The 16,509-nt window shown below is 37.5% G+C and overlaps 1 protein-coding gene across 5 annotated transcripts in view; it reads right to left on the reverse strand.

The window, feature by feature from the left end:
• Window positions 1-5,913, reverse strand: part of SLC1A3 (solute carrier family 1 member 3) — a 34,289-nt gene extending 28,376 nt beyond the window's left edge. For 4 of the 5 annotated variants that reach the window (XM_015816952.1, XM_015816954.1, XM_015816951.1 and 1 more), the window contains exon 1: window positions 5,733-5,913. In XM_015816952.1, the coding sequence (XP_015672438.1) occupies window positions 5,733-5,913 (181 nt within the window). The remainder of the gene's footprint in view (window positions 1-5,732) is intronic. The other variant, XM_015816953.1, reaches the window with a different exon arrangement.
• Between the last annotated feature and the right edge of the window lie 10,596 nt (window positions 5,914-16,509).

Below are 16,509 nucleotides of genomic sequence, written 5' to 3' on the forward strand. Positions count from 1 at the left end.
ATATATGTCCTTTGGGCAAGAAACCTAGCTTTAGGATAGGTTTAGGAATTAGGAAGAAACTCATTATATGAAGAATTTTTCAATGGATGAAAGTAAGCAGGAACAATTTTTTGAGGTATAATGTGGTGGGCGCTTCCATAAATGTTTACCGTAATTGAAAATCTCACTTACAAAAGTTCTATTTACTAGAAGGCAACTAATGATGTTGATTTCCTTCAACTTCTTTAGTTCCAACTCCTCAGGATACACTGGTTACACTAGTTTGTCTTTGTCTTTCTTGGGAAAGTGGCACATTTCCAAAGGAAGACTTGGGCTGCGGCCATCTACTCGACCAGAAGGAGGTCAATTTTTCTAAACAAATGCTTTGAGGGTAGAGAGAACAAAAGTACAGGCTACATACACTTAGATTTGGTGTTTCCAATCCAGGTTGGTCTTCTAAATTTTCCTCTAAATAAACATTTTAAAAGGAAGGACAACTGTGCAATGTGTATCACACCACTTTTTACCTAATTGAGAATTGAAGTCAGCATGAAATATGCCTGCGTGCCTGCTGCCCCATCATTTGGTCTAATTTCTGAGACTTCAAATATTACAACCATGTAGTACGTTGAATTTGAATGGAAAAGGTGGTTCAGAACAGCTAAGATATGGTAGGATTAAGATAGAATATGTAACGAAGCAGACGAATCCTATCACTGGACAGTGTGAACATGTTGGCTTAAGCGGTAGAAGATGGAAAGTTTGGAGCAATCAGAAAATAATGAAAATAGTCCTTGAAGTTGCAACTGTTGTAGCATCCCCACAGTCCACCCACCTTGCTGCTGGTCATTCTCGTCTTCTCTTTCCTTCCAACTTTCCCAGCATTACAGCCTTTTTCAGAGAGACGGGTCTTCACCTAGTATATCTGAAGTAGGATAATTTGACCTGGTCATTTGGACTTTGAATGAGAACTCTGTTGATTTGTTCAATGATCCACTGGATTGTTTTCCTGACTGTCCATGGAATTGTCAGGAGTCTCCTTCAATACCCAAGTTCAAAAGTGTCAATACCCTGCCAACTTTTGCTTCCATAGAGTGTCACAGGTAATACAATCGCTTGCACAATTTTGGCCATTGTAGAATTAGACACATGACTTCCATGGCTGCTCTACCAAGGACTAGTCTGTGGCATGTTTCTTGACTGATTGTTTTTTTTTGTGTAATGTGTATATGGGTGAATATTTCGGTTCTCTGGCAGAAGTAGATCATTTTCCTGTAATCAGTATTCTGAATGTAAGCTCCCGCTGGCTTTCTTGCTGTCCCTAGCTAGTTACAGCCAACTAATATATTGGCAGAGCACTGTATCTGAACAGGAATGCTATATTTTAGACATTTGCAAGAGAAAGTTTGCCTGAGACACTTAAGGGCCTGTGCTACTGCTCAGATCAGAAGTGGCGTTTAAATAGGATCAGGATCAGTCCAAGAAAGTCTTCTCCTAAACACTGGGTCCTACATTAAAGCAAGTCTTTCAGTTCACTTTTTAAACCCTTCCCATTTCAGCTTCATATATTCCAGATAAAATAATAAAAGCAGCATGAGAAGGGTTCATAGATTGTTAGTTGAACTTGAGATATTTTCAAAGCAGAGACTATAATTTAATTTAACTGATTGTCATGACCACACAGTTTAATAACTATAGATCACTGTTTTACACATGTTAAATCTTGGATCACTTTACTGTAACTGCAGCAGTGCAGCACCAGCTATTTTGTCTGCAATGTATTTATTTTCAGTTTTCATAACCTGGCAATCTGCTGAAGGCCAATTGTTGGTTTGGAGTACTGTTACATTTACCATTCATCTGCAGGGAACCAAGTTGGAGAATCCTGCTATATCCCACTGAATCACCTTGAGCTTATTTCTGAATATTTCTAATATTATACTATACACTTTGTTCTAGCATGTTGTTGTTGTTCTACTATGCTTATAGGATAGGGAATATTTCTTGCTAATTTACATTTACTAGTTGAATTCTGATGTCATGGGAGATTTGCCTCTTACCCTTGACCTGCTTTATATGAGTTAGTTCTAAATCAAACGATTTATGCTCAGAGATCAACAATAGATACAACCTGATAAAATCAAACAGTTAAAAGGAAAGAAAGAAAAAGGATTGTCCATTTATGTTTCATGTTAGTTGTGGTCTCATTTTAATTCGTTTTAAATTTGACCACTGTGTAGGCAGTTTCATGGTTTACGTTTCATGGTATAAAAATTGTACACACTTAGTAAAAGAGGGGTTATGATACCCTTTAGGAGATCCTTATAAAAGTTACAATAAAAAAGAACATGTTGAATTGTGTCAATTTCCCCAGAATCAAAAGGACAAGTGCACTGAGACAGGGACATATTGGCCTACCTGCCAGATAGTAGCACCGATGGAAGGATGTTATATCTGGGTGTGAAAAATCCTCCTTAAACCAAAAGAAGAAAAGGCATAGAAATGCTCACAGGGTGCCAGAAATCTGCACCTAGTGTATTTCTAAGGTTATAAGAGAGTGAGCTTTCTTAAAATTGATATTCAATGCCATCCACAATTTTTGCAACACCAGATATTTGGCCTGTACGAAATCCAAAGTTAACAAGGAATTGACAGGCATTCCATATGTTCTTAAATTCTGCTCTACCATTTTTGCCCTTAGTGAAAGTTAATGAAAGTTAGTTCAGTAAGAACACAACAGATGCACCAATAGCAATTGCAACGAGGACTGCCCTAATAAATATTTAATTTTAGGCTGCTAGCCTTCATCACTGTCATCATAGAATAGAACTTTTATTATCAACTCTTTAAACAACTGCAATACTTCTCTTTAAGGACCACTTACATTCAGGTTTAGTCATTAAATTTGCTTGTTCAAATGCTTTTTCCCCAAGTTCAGCCATTTAAATGTGTTCCTCTGTAAAATGAACACATCCACCATTCCCCAAACTGCTTATATGTGGTTTGTGTGTGTGTACTCTCACATCCATATCTGTCATTTTTACACATACACACACACACATGCATGCTACACTGCTCTGTGTTTACTCATAAAATTTATGTTACTCAAATTCCATATTCCTATAAACTATTTGAAAAGATACCTCTGAAAATGTATTCTAAAATCTACAATTCTATCAACATCATTTCATTTAAGCAAATCAAAAAATGAACATTTCACATTTACTAAATTTCTAAAATTGATCTCTTGTAACTGCCATTTCAAAATACATTCTTTCACTGGAGTTTTTTTTTTACATTTTCAGACTGTAAATTTCATATTTTGCCAGATACAACTAAAAAAAAAAGTAGGGAACAGCAACTCCTCTGAAATGTTTTCTACCTACCCAAATGTATACATGTAGACTTTGTTTTTCTTATCATGGTATTCATTTCTTCATTAATTAGTTTTGTTGAAATAATATTCAAGGAGAAATCTCCTCTTTACTACTTTAAATGGGAAAGTCTTTTAGCTTTTTTTTAACTGAGGCAACATAATCACAGTTTCAAGTTTGATTGTCACCTCAAATAGATGATTTACATCCTAGTAACATTGAAGTAAATGCATGTGTTCTGCTATTCAATCTACTTCCTTTTTCTAATGCTATGAAGGCAGTCACAGTTTTTTTCACTGAAGTTATACTCATAATTTTTGCTGCTGCTTCAAAGCTTGTGAACCTAAATCTCTCATATCTGATCTGATTTTGCAATCAGTTCAAGTTGCACAGCAAAATTATTGTTTCACAACAATGGATCCTTAGAGAATTATTTTTCAATATAATCAAATTAATTGTCCATTAATTATATTTAGAGAAGCATCTAAAGGCGTTACATTCAGCATAATTCTAAGCCTAATCAATCCCTTGCCCTAAAAAAAATTCCACTCTTAAAATGTACAGTAAATGCAACGAGGGCTTACTAAAATATTGAGTCAAAGAATAAAACAGATGCTTTCTGATAGTTTCTAGTACAGAATATATTTCCCATGCATGGAGTCATACATATGTCCGCTTGGGAATAAATCCCATTGAAATCATGTGATTTACGCCTAGATTGCTTTTAGAAATACCAGATTATGACCTCATGACATAAGTCTCCTCTTGGGACTCATATTGGCAAAATGATAAAGATGCAAAGAAAAGCTTTTGTAATTAGGTGCCTCATTTCTTGTCAGATCCACTTCCACTGTATGCAGTTGGAAGTGATGTGGTTAGGTGAACTTCCCAGTTTTCGCTGTATTTACACCTAGATTGTACATCCAAGTGAGAGGAATGTAACATATACATGAGGACCGTTCTCTTGCATGTTCCCAGTTCTTTTCAGTGGGGCTTATGCAGAAGGCATTCACATCCCAACAAACTATAAAAACCCTGCAACGATGTAAGCTTAAGCAAAAGCTGCAAGTAGTAGGAGCTCCTGGAAAATGATTTTTGAAACCCTGTACCATTATGTTTTGAACATCTTCTCCCCAAAATGGTCACCCAGGTTTCTTTTCCTGTAAATCTCTAGGGAAATACTTCTAAAGTCTTTTTCATACAGTGGATTATGATTCCTTTGATTACAATAAGCAAACATTCTTTCCTTGTTTTTAATGTTATCTAAGTACCTGATACTCCCTTTAAATAAAATAAAGATTATGACTATACATCATAGAAATTATTTTTGTTTATCCAAATACTTTCCTTCACTTAGTTTATTTTTTTCTTCTTATAAAAATACTTTCTTTTGCAAAGCAAAGCCCAATGACTAAAGTTCAAGAAGTTCTTTAGCTGTGCCCAATGTGAGTTGAACACGTGCAATGCTGAATGAAAAAAGATGCCAACTATTTATCTGTTGAAGGGAAAACTCATCATCATCATCATCTCAATGCCTACCTTACCCTTGTCAAAAAAAAGTTTTTAGAAAAATCAAAGCATTTGCAAACCAGCAAACAGAAAATCCAGTGCATTGAAAACACAAACCCATGTCCTTGACACACAGAACAAGTTGCACATGTCTTTAGATTCAGGTTGCTATAAAGTCTATAGGAGCAAGATTCTTCTCAAACCAACCTTTTTCCTTTTGAACTAAGAAATATTTGAAATATTAAACCTATAGAGCTAACATTGCTCTATAGTAATCCACTTTGCAAACAATATGGAACCAAATCCCCTAATTTTATTTTTGCCAGGTAAATCTCCCATCAATGATTGAATGACAGGAGTAGAATATGTGAGACATGACCTTGAAGGCACAAGTACAACTCCATTAAAAAAAGAGAAAGAGAACTAAATACTGCAGTTGAAATTCCTATTCCTATGGTTTGTCATTGTTCATAATTGAAATTATGATCTTTGATGTGTCTAATTTTTATAGCTTGGAAATGATGGAAAATAAATAGAGAATGGGCTAAGATTGTAGATGATTTTCTTTGATTTCTAATAAGTATCAAGAGATATTGCAATGAACATTTGAATTTAGGAATTACTCAAAAAATTGGAGGCTTAAAACAGCTTAAGAAATTTATTTCTTAAACTTTCTAAACTGATAGGATATGTAATGGCAGGCAGCACTACAACTGTGAAAAAGGGAAATATTTCTCCACGGCTTATCCAACATGAAGACTAAACATTTTTTGGAGCAACAAATATATTCTCAGCAAGGTAAGGAAGTGAACAGCAATAATATTGTCCAAACAAAATTTTCAAGATTCTGGTCTTGATCAAATTACTCACCCACAATGACAGCAATGATAGTGAAAAGCACAAAAAAATTTCTCAGTAAATAACTTTTAACATCTTCCTTTGTGATGTTTTGAACCTTCTTTTTTGCCATAAGAGTACGTTTCCGGACCCCTTGCTGGAAGCGCTCCATCCTATTCCCCGATCTTGTGTCTTCACCGTTAACTTTAGTCATTTCTGTCTCAGGAATAAAAAAATCCCCCTTACTTTTTTGTGTTCTTAAAAATCTTCCCAGTAACAAGAAGGAACAAAAAAATTGAATTAAAAAAATATTTTTTACCAGAGATAAGACCTACAGAGAAAAAATAAAAAGAATGTGAGTTTAATCTATAGTTAGCTACATTTTTAAAGCAAAATCATGTTCTGTAATAACATTCTTAAAAATAGACTACTTAAAATATAGATATTAATAAGCACATTTCATACTTATTAGAAGTTAACCTTTTAATAACTAGCCATTGAAAAGGCCAAAAATTACATAATATTGACTTGCTGATGATAACGGTATGGATGGAAATCAAAATCAAACAACAATGAGCTTATTATGATGAATCTAGAAAAATGATATTGGCAATATGTGCCCATTTTATACTGCATCACTGAAGAAAGGACTAATTCCCAGTAATACATAAGACATGTGGGCTAAAAGAAAAGTTAAACAATCATGGCATATATTATGGCATATATCACACCTGACATGTTCAGCTACTTTAGAAGAATGTTCTGAGATGCATTCCTGTCCCAGATTTATGTTGTAGTTACTTTACTAATTCACCAGGGCAACTAAGAATTTAAAGTGGCATTTTTAGTACAAGTGTTTATAAAGGAGGCTACATCTTTATTGTAAATCACAATAAACCAAATCTCACAAGTCACACATCCAATGCAGTGTCTACAGATTTTTTTTAAAAAACTCATTGATTTAAATCGAGTTCACTTTCACAGTCAGAGATTCCTCTTTAATACGGTTCAATAGCAGGTGTGTCACAAATGTGTTTCTAGTGTACCACTAGATTTTTGTCTTATTTCCTAACTCTTAAGTGTATAACAGTAAAAGATGTAGAATTTCCCCTCAAGCCAGTATCTATACACAATTAATAATTTTCTGACATGCTACAGAACTATTGCTATATTCAATATTGTGCCGCAGCTGAAACAGTTGAAAATTACTGCTAATAGCTGCTTAAGTCTCCCACAGTAAATATTCTAACAGATCAAAAATGATAATATCTACACCGAGTTATGCATTTCACTCTTCACTCAACAATCCTGTTCTTTTTTGTTCTCAAACTCCTAAAAATAAGAGAATGTTAATAAAGTGCACTCACTCAAAGATCAAATCCTTTTGTTTCGCCCGTGGGATTAAATATTCATTTCTACCCACTTCAGATCGCAGGCGGGAAAGTCCCACAGTCCATCCATCATTGTATAAATGTATAATTTTAGTATAAAGCGTAATGAACATTTGCTTTAAAAAAAAAAACCCAACCCAACCCAGATATTCAATCTCTCCCCACGTCCCAGATCCGGAGCATTAAAAGTTCTCTTCCCACCCTCCTTCTCATTTTCTTTTAAATCCCGAGAAAAAGAAACAAGTCAACGTCAAGGTGTGCTCGCATCCAACCGGGTAGGGAAAGAAAAGGAGGAAAACCGAAGAAAGGAACGCACAGACTTGAAATTAATAAGCGCACCCACCTTTTCAAAATTGGAGTCCTCCGAGGGGCAAATGGGCAAAGGTACGGTTCCCCAGAAGATACCAATGAGATAAAAAGAGGGGGTGGTGTGTGACAATAAAGTAAAGGGAGACGAAGTTGGGAAAAAGCGTGTACTCCGCTGGCAAATCGCAGCGAGTTAAGGAAAGGGGAGGAGTCTACCAAACCAAGGGGAGGGGGGGCACACGCAGAACAGTAAAACGTGTGTTCGGGAAGAGGGGGACGATGATAGTTGAGCGTTGGGAATATTGATGAGCGTGGGTACCCTGGAAGCGGGCAGCTTTCTTTGTCCTCCCCCCCTCTTTAGCCCACTTTCACGCTTGGTCTATTCAGCCGATGCGGCGAGGATGGCCAAGGCGGGCACGCATCGTCCTCCCGAGTCCGCCGTTTCTGGCTGGACGTGGCAGGCGAGAATCCCGTTCATTTGAAGCTGATTCTCCAGCATTATCTCCCCTCTTTAGGGAACAGAAGCGAAGGCTGTACGAGCGTACTTCCTTCTTTAGACTCCAAAGCTCTCTGGACAGGGCTGTGACATGTCCTGAGATTGGCCTATTATTCTCCATAACAAACGTTTTGGGAGCTTCTTGAGAACTTGCCCCTCTTCAGCTTCTCAATACTCGAGAGGAGCACTAGCTAGAAAAGGTTGAACTTGACCGGGGATAATTCTTCCCCTTTCTTTTAGAAAGCTTGTTCTCTCTCTCTTTAAAGCTTTCAGAAGTAACTTGAAATCCTGTTAAACTTTTACTGTCAAAGTCCTGGAAGATAATGAGGAAAAGTGGATGCCTCAACTTCTCTCTTTATAATATCCACTTACCAGAATCCAAAGGTGCATTTTAAAATGCACCCCAAGTAATGGCGTGAAACCTTTGCTTCTTTACCAGGAGAACTGGGAAACACATGCATTGCCTGTTTGTATTAACTGACCTAAATTAATTGAGCTAAAGCCCTTTTGGGGAGCAAGGGATTGACCAGGAACTGGGAGGGACAGAGTGAAATCTCATGCAACTAGAATGTTAAAAATGGCAATAATGTTTGGAGTGATAGCTTCAAATTTGACTTGGCATAAGACAGTCATCCTGCCAATAACTAGCCCACCTACAGGCTGGCTCTGTCTGCAGGCTGGGTAATGTTGGGAGGAGGATTACAGAGGACGTAATAACATCGTGGCTTCAAAATCTAAGGGATTGGTTTGGACAAAACTCAGCAGCACTTTTTCGTGCGGCTGCTGATAAAAACAGGATCGCCAATATGATCGCCAACGTCCGATAACGGATATGGCACAACAACAACAAGAAGAACCCTGAACCTATTGTGTGGGCCTTTCCTGCAGCTTGTGATGTATGACCTTTTTTTTGGCTAGCAGTTGAGATAAACTAAATTCTGAAACTGGAACGCCAAGTTTCTTTCATGGGACCCTCTTTTTAGAATGGAGGGATGTCTTAAGCATTGCTTATTTTGAAAGTAAGCAATATCTTTGATAATGAATTGTGGTAGAGAAAGAGAAAGGCGCAGACATAATAATTCAAATATTCATATCCTTACCAAGAAGCTGAAACATATTGGACAATTATTTCTGATACCAATGAAGGAGAATTATTTCTGAAAGTGAAATTCAGGTTCATCAGATTCCCCTAGGGCAGGGGTAGGCAACCTCGGCTCTTTTATGACTCTTGGGCTTCAACTCCCAGAATTCCTGAGCCAGCATGGCTCATCTTGGAAACCTCTCCCTTTCCCCTCAGCATGGCTGGCTCAGGAATTCTGGGAGTTGAAGTCCACGAGTCATAAAAGAGCCAAGGTTGCCTACCCCTGCCCTAGGGATAAGGAACACACTTGGAAGGGGCAGTTGGGAAGTCAGCACCAGGGGAGACTGGACACACACGGTTGTCCCAATGTGAAGTGGACCAGGAAGAGAACTCTCTGGGTCAGGTTCCTAGCTTTACTTTACAAGGAACTGATGGACATTGCTGACCTGTTCCTCAGGATTCTCCCATACCTCCCTATATGCCACATCACCATTTGGGCTACTGGAGACCCTCTTTTCCATTTCTCTCATCAGCAGCAGGGCACAATACTTACAATGGAGATTAATAAAAGAACATTAGAAATTGGGCACGCTGAAAGTCTCTCAACTCACTTAAGTAAAAAAGGGTTTAAGCCACTAACAAGAGTAAAATGTTAAGAATATAAACAATTGTTTCTTTTTCTTTGCTGGGAAGAAAGTCGTACTTTTGTTATATAAATTTCTTTTCACATACGATGAAAAACAAAAACGAAGGGTCACTAATACAGTGCTACTTGCATCCTGTGCAGCAGTACACTTTCTCTAGATCTTTATAAAATTGCAAATCATAGGTTTCGTGGATTTAGTATTATCAGAAATACACGAACCTTCATAAAGTCAAATCTGAAAGGGCATGGCATCAAAGTTTGCTGGAGAAAAGAGATTCTCATGTTTTGTCACCATCTCACAATTTCTAAATGTTAAAATTTCAAAACTGAAAAGGGGTGGGAAACAGAAGCTATAGGATAAACCTAACAGGATCTGATCCTTGTTTGCCATGATTGACAGCATGTTAAAATCGCCCCTTTTGTGGCCTGTACAGCAGGGGTGTCAAACTGCCGGCCTGCAGGCTGGATGCATCATAGTAAAACCACACATACCCCATTGCCAGCAATGGCAAAAAAAGTTGCAAGATGTTGCAACACGTCACGTGACGTTGCGAGTTTGACACCCCTGCTCTAGAGCTTTACCACTAGAAAAGGCATATATATATGATGGGTCATTCCATGCTAGAGGTTGCTGGTGGATTAGATGAAGATCCCACCTCTATCCCACTCCTGAACTGGTTCTTAGTTTAGTGATATTTTTTTTTGCTAATTTTAATGTTTTGATATTTTAATGTTTTTATATTCCTGTCTTTATGATGTTGTAAGCCATCCAGAATCACTTGATAGTGAGATAGGTGGTATATAAATTTAATAAATGAATAAATAAATTTGCACACTTTCATTTTTATTTATTTCCCAATGTTTATTAATATTCTACCAAATTATACACATTCATCTACTTGTACTAGATTTTTGCCATTTATATATGCATTGCCATCACTCATTGTCATTATTAATCCAAAAACTTTCATCAATAGCCAAAAGTCAGACACAACTGAAGGGATATCATCATCATCATCATCATCATCATCATCATCATCATCACCTTGATTTTCAGATCCAGATTCCTCACAATAGTATTGCTCCTAGCAACTGGAAATAATCTGGGTTCTCAACCAAAACAAGGCATTATCTAAATTGAAAATATACATTCACATCCCTGACAAACCCACTTCTAACATCATCATAAGCAAGACTTGTATATTTTCACACCTATGCCACATGTCATATGCTCTGTTAACAGCAAGGATAAAATTACAGTTAGTCCTCAACTTATAACAGTTCATTTAGTGACTGGTCATAAGTCAAAAACTACCTGTAATCAGTTTTGGCATATTTTTGTCAATATACTGCAAGCACTACCAATATCCAATTCTATTCCAAGCATGCTTACACTATTTTATGCATGCTAGGATCTCTAATCTAACATCTCCCTTGCAACCCAACTAATGCAATATATTAGCAATTACTAGGAAATTTGTGTAGATATATACTTTGCAAACCAAAAGCTAGGCGGTACAAACAGGCTACTGACAACAACACACACGTAAACTTTGCAAGTCAACAAGTAGCAGATATATGCAATTTACACTATATATTTTGTGCAAATATCTCAGGATAAAGGCAGTTACTGTATTCAATATTAATCTTGAAATACAGCACAATATTATTGGGGCTGGCTGTTCGTATGGTTTGATTGGATTGTAGCTTTTAGGAGCTTTAGCTTAGTTATATTGTTTACTGGTTCTTGTTTTTAAGACTGTATTAATGAGAGTCACCTAGATTGAGATGAGCAGCTATAAAAATACTGTAAATATATACATAAACAAATTTGCTCAAACAAATTTGAGAAAAATGCCCACAAAAAGCTTCAGCCCAGAACTAAGTCTTGGCGATAATATTTAAACAGGTTGAAGTGGAAATTCCACTTATTGTATACATTTATTTTTGTGGTGAGTTTTTAAAAATACTTTTAATTGACAAATACAGAAAACACTGATGATTCAGTGTCTGCATGAAAGAAATGAGAATGAATTTGTATGATTATTGCATAATTGACAAATGCTATATTTTTGTTTTCTTTTTCAATATTGCATTTCTAATACTTTTTAAAAAGTTATGATGAACAGTGCTTTGAAGAGGAGTCGTTTATTATTAATATGGAAATTATAAGACTATCTTTAGGTGCGCGTGTGTGATCACATGGTGAAGTTATATACAAGGAAACACGTACGCAACTAAATTAAAGATAAATCATATTCAAATTTTACTTATAAATGATTGTTTAAACTCACCAGAATTGTACAGAATAATTTGGGAAATATTTTGACCTGAGCTTTTAAAGAACTGAATTCCTGAATAATTCTTTGAACATTTGAATAATCTGAAACAGGATGTTGCTGTTTTAATTTTTGTATCAGCATTCTTAACAAGGTTCAATCTGCATGGAAAACTAGGATTTCTCAAGTTATTCAGCTAATTCAGACATTCACTTCCCATAATTCTTATTTACAAGCAAATCAAATTGTAGAGTGTTTAAGATGCATCTTATTCTCAGGAACAGCTAACTCACAACACATTTGAATGCATTTAAAAGTAAAATGAAATGAAATAAGAACATCTTGTCACCAGAGACTGAATGTGATATTATAATGTATATATAGTATATAGTAAAACATCACTAAACAGCATTTTATCATTTTAGATTGGAATCTTCTGGGGATGTAACAAAATACAGAAAAACTGGATCCCATGAGCCACTTTGGATACAGTAGTCTTGCATCTTGTCAATGGCCTTTAGAAAATTGGTTCCAGTTGGTTTGGTAATCAACTTGAAATTCAGTTCTTGGAAAGATTACTTGATTGAATAATTGCTTTTATTAGTTTGCATAATTTCACGAATTTGGACTACATATGAATAACAAATAATGATATAGTCAAATAGAGCGCCAGCTTCTTGTAATGATTAAGACATCGGGCTAGAATCTAGGAGACAGGGAATTCTAGTCCTGCCTTAGCACAAAGTCATTCTTTCTTAGCCCTAGGAAGCAGGCAGTGGCAACTACTTCTGAAAAACCTGACCAAGAAAACAACACAGACAAGTACTGGCAGTTGCTTGAAGTCAAAATTGACTTGAAGGCACAAAAAAAAAAAGTCAAACAAGCTCAAAACCATTTAACTTTCCACACTGAGGGATATCATTCTTTCACAACTATGTACCAATTTATGTTATACAGGTAGTCCGTGACTTACAACCATTTGTTTAACAACTGCTTGAAATTACAATGGCAGTGGAAAAAGTGACTTATGACCCTTTTTCACACTTACCACCATTACAGCATCTTCATGGTCACATGATCAAAACTGAAATACTTGGCAACTGGTTCAATTTTATGATGGTTGCAGTGTCTTGGGGGTCATGTTTTTGCGACTTTCTGGCAAACAAAGTCAATGAGGAAACCAGATTCACTTAAGAACCGTGTTACCAACTTAACAACTGCAGTGATTCACTTAACAACTGTGGCAAGAAAGATTGTAAAATGGGGAAAAACTCACTTCACAACTGTCTCACTTAGCAAAAGGAATTTTGGGCTCAATTGTGGTCGTAAGTCGAGGACTACCTGTATTCATATCAACACAAATCCTGCAGATTTTAAATATTTAAGTGTTTTCAAATCCAGATGTCTTCAACAATCTGAAATTAGCAGAGAATCTATGGGTTTCATATTAGGCTCTAGTCTAGATGAAAGGGTTAAACATTTCCATTGATTATCTTCATTTTTCCAGCTGTGAATTTTGCTTAGCAAATTTAAACCAGTTCTGTTGGTTTTTCATCAGCAAATATAAAGGGGAGCCCCTGCAGATTGTTGTTGCTCACTATAGGGGTTGGTGCTCATCTCCATTTCAAGGCCATTGACCCAGTGCTGTCCGACAACAGTTCTGCAATCATGTGGCCAGCATGATGTCACGGAGCGCTGTTACCTTTCCACCATCACGGTACCCAGGGCTTTTTTTCTCGGAGAAAANCCTGACGGTACCTATTTATCTACTTGCATTTGCATGCTTTCAAACTGCTAGGTTGGCAGGAGCTAGGACGAGGACAGGAGCTCACCCCGTCACTTGGGTCCCAAACCTGGGCTGCTGGCTTTCCAGGTGACAAGCCTAGCAAATATATAGTGTTGAAAATGCAAAGAAGACAAATAACAAAAACTAAATGTTAAATTAAGTAGCTAATGGTAACATGAATTTATAAAACATCCGTATTTATAATTGTATAATCATTAATAACAGCCATCAAGAAACATAAAATTCTCTATAGTTGTAATTTAAGAATGTTCATAATTCAGACTTTTTTTTTAGTAATGACTGTTATAGCCACTGATTAGCATTTGGACATATCCTTGGCAGGAGATTCTGATACTGTATTGTCTATTGTGGGAAAGAAACAGGCTCTGAAAAACTATGTAAATTTTTAGCGAGGGAAAATGCAGCTTCAATTTTAGAATGCTAAGGATGGTTTCAAACCATTCCATTTTTGATGGGGATTTTCTGCAAAATGCAACAGTATAATAGATTGATCCTTGGCAAATATGAATGAGGCATATTGGTATGGAATGATCACATAATGGTGAGAATTAATTTTCTGTCCTAGATCTTCATAGCTTGATAAGAAGAAAAAGAGAAAGATCTATGGAAAATGTTTTCATGGCTGAGTTACTAGGAGACTATAGAAAACATTCAAGAGTTTTCAAGCTGAGATTTTTCAAAGATTCTTAAAGGTAGCCACCTAAAATAGCAATAAAGTAACTGCTTTCCTCATGGCAACATAGCTATACTTTGTGCACATTTTCTTTAAATGTATTTAACAATGCTGGTCAAAGACTCTAATAAAGATATTTAACTTGATTTGATTAACAACACAACTTGAGCAGCTCTTAATTGTAGCCTTTTGTGTATATTGAGAACTAGACCAGTGGTTCTCAACCTGTGGGTCGGGACCCCATTTGGGGTCGATTGACCATTTCATGGGGGTCGCCAAGCAAGGCTGTCCGCCATTTTTTTTGTCTGTCATTTTTTTGTCTGCCATTTTTTTCCCCTTTTCCGGCGGGTGCCTTACCTCACTTGGGCTGGGCCAGCTGATGGTCGGCCTGCTCCATCTCTGCCGCTTGCCAGCTACGCCTCGGCTGGCGCAGGGGGCGGAACCACGCATGCGCAGTGCTCCCGGGCAGGGAAAGTCCTCGACTTACGACCGGTTGGGTAGTCCTCGACTTACGACCGGTTTAGTCCTCGACTTACGACCGGTTTAGTCCTCGACTTATGACCGGTTTAGTCCTCGACTTACGGCTGGTTGGGGTCACGGCATTAAAAAGGTTGAGAACCACTGAACTAGACCATTACAGACAAGCAAAGACTATCAACCATCTAATTTGTTTGTAACGTGGTATTAGAGACACAGGGCTAATTCAGGGACACCACCGTTATATGACTTTTCTCCAGTATCTGGTGTAGTTACACTTCTACTAAGATAGAACCTCACAACATTGCACACAATGGGCCTCTGTCCTGTATCATATTATTTTCCAATCCATATTTATGACTGCAATTAGAAGAGATGAGACAAATGCATAGTTGGATGAACACCTGCCATAAGGTATATTTCACATTACAGGCGTTTGAGTAGGGATTTGACAGAGGCACAATATTTTCAGACCACCTTCTGCCTACAGGAAGATGTACAGATAATCCTTGACTTACAACCATTCGTTTAGTCCAGCGGTTCTCAACCTATGGGTCGCGACCCCATTTGGGGTCGATCGACCATTTCACGGGGGTCGCAAAGCAAGGCTGTCCGCCATTTTTTCCCCCTTTTCCGGTGGGTGCCTTACCTCCCTTGGGCTGGGCCAGCTGGAGGTCAGCCTGCTCCGTCTCTGCTGCTTGCCAGCTACGCCTCGGCCGGCGCAGGGGGCGAAACCACACATGCGCAGCGCTCCTGGGCAGGGAAAGTCCTCGACTTACGACCTGTTGGGTAGTCCTCGACTTACGACCGGTTTAGTCCTCGACTTACGACCAGTTTAGTCCTCGACTTACGACCGGTTGGGGGTCACGGCATTAAAAAGGTTGAGAACCACTGGTTTAGTCGCTGAAGTTACAACGGCACTGAAAAAAAGTAACTTACGACTGTTTTTCATACTTATGACCATCACAGCATCCTCACGGTCACGTGATCAAAATTTGGGCACTTGGCAACTGGCATGTATTTATGACAATTGCGTTGTCTTGGGGTTATCCCCATTTGTAATCTATCCCCACAAACAAAGTCAGTGGGCAGAAGCCAGATTTGTTTAATGGTCACAAAATTCACTCAACAACTGCAGTGATTCACTTAACAACTGTGGCAAAAAAGTTGTAAAATGGAGCAAAACTCACTTAACAACTGCCTTGCTTAGCAATGAAAATTTGGGGCTCAATTGTGGTTGTAAGGTTGACAACCTGTAGTTCTAACCTAGAAAAATAACCTACTTATTTTTCCTGAGGGTTTTTTGTCCTTAAAAGTGATTCCATTAATTTTAAAAAATTGCCACATTGTCAGATAGAAAGCTGAAGCACCAGCCTTCCACATTTGATATATTTCCTAGATGGTACATAGGTTTCACATGGCTTCTTTAGACATTATTTGAAATAAAAATGATAGGTGCTTATTTGACAAAGGTAGACTATGAATAATGAGACAAACACCTTAAAATAGACTCTAATAGGCAGTGTAATGGGAAAAAGGAGGTAAGCTCATTAACAGTGTTCTATAAAGCCTGGCTCCAGAAAATACCAGCATCTCTATCCAGTTGTGTCTACCACCCAGTGTTTGCCGAAAACTTGTGATCTGTTGTCAAATG

The sequence above is a fragment of the Protobothrops mucrosquamatus genome, unplaced genomic scaffold (assembly GCF_001527695.2).
Source record: "Protobothrops mucrosquamatus isolate PMUCROS unplaced genomic scaffold, P.Mucros_1.0 scaffold533, whole genome shotgun sequence".
Classification (NCBI taxonomy): domain Eukaryota; kingdom Metazoa; phylum Chordata; class Lepidosauria; order Squamata; family Viperidae; genus Protobothrops; species Protobothrops mucrosquamatus.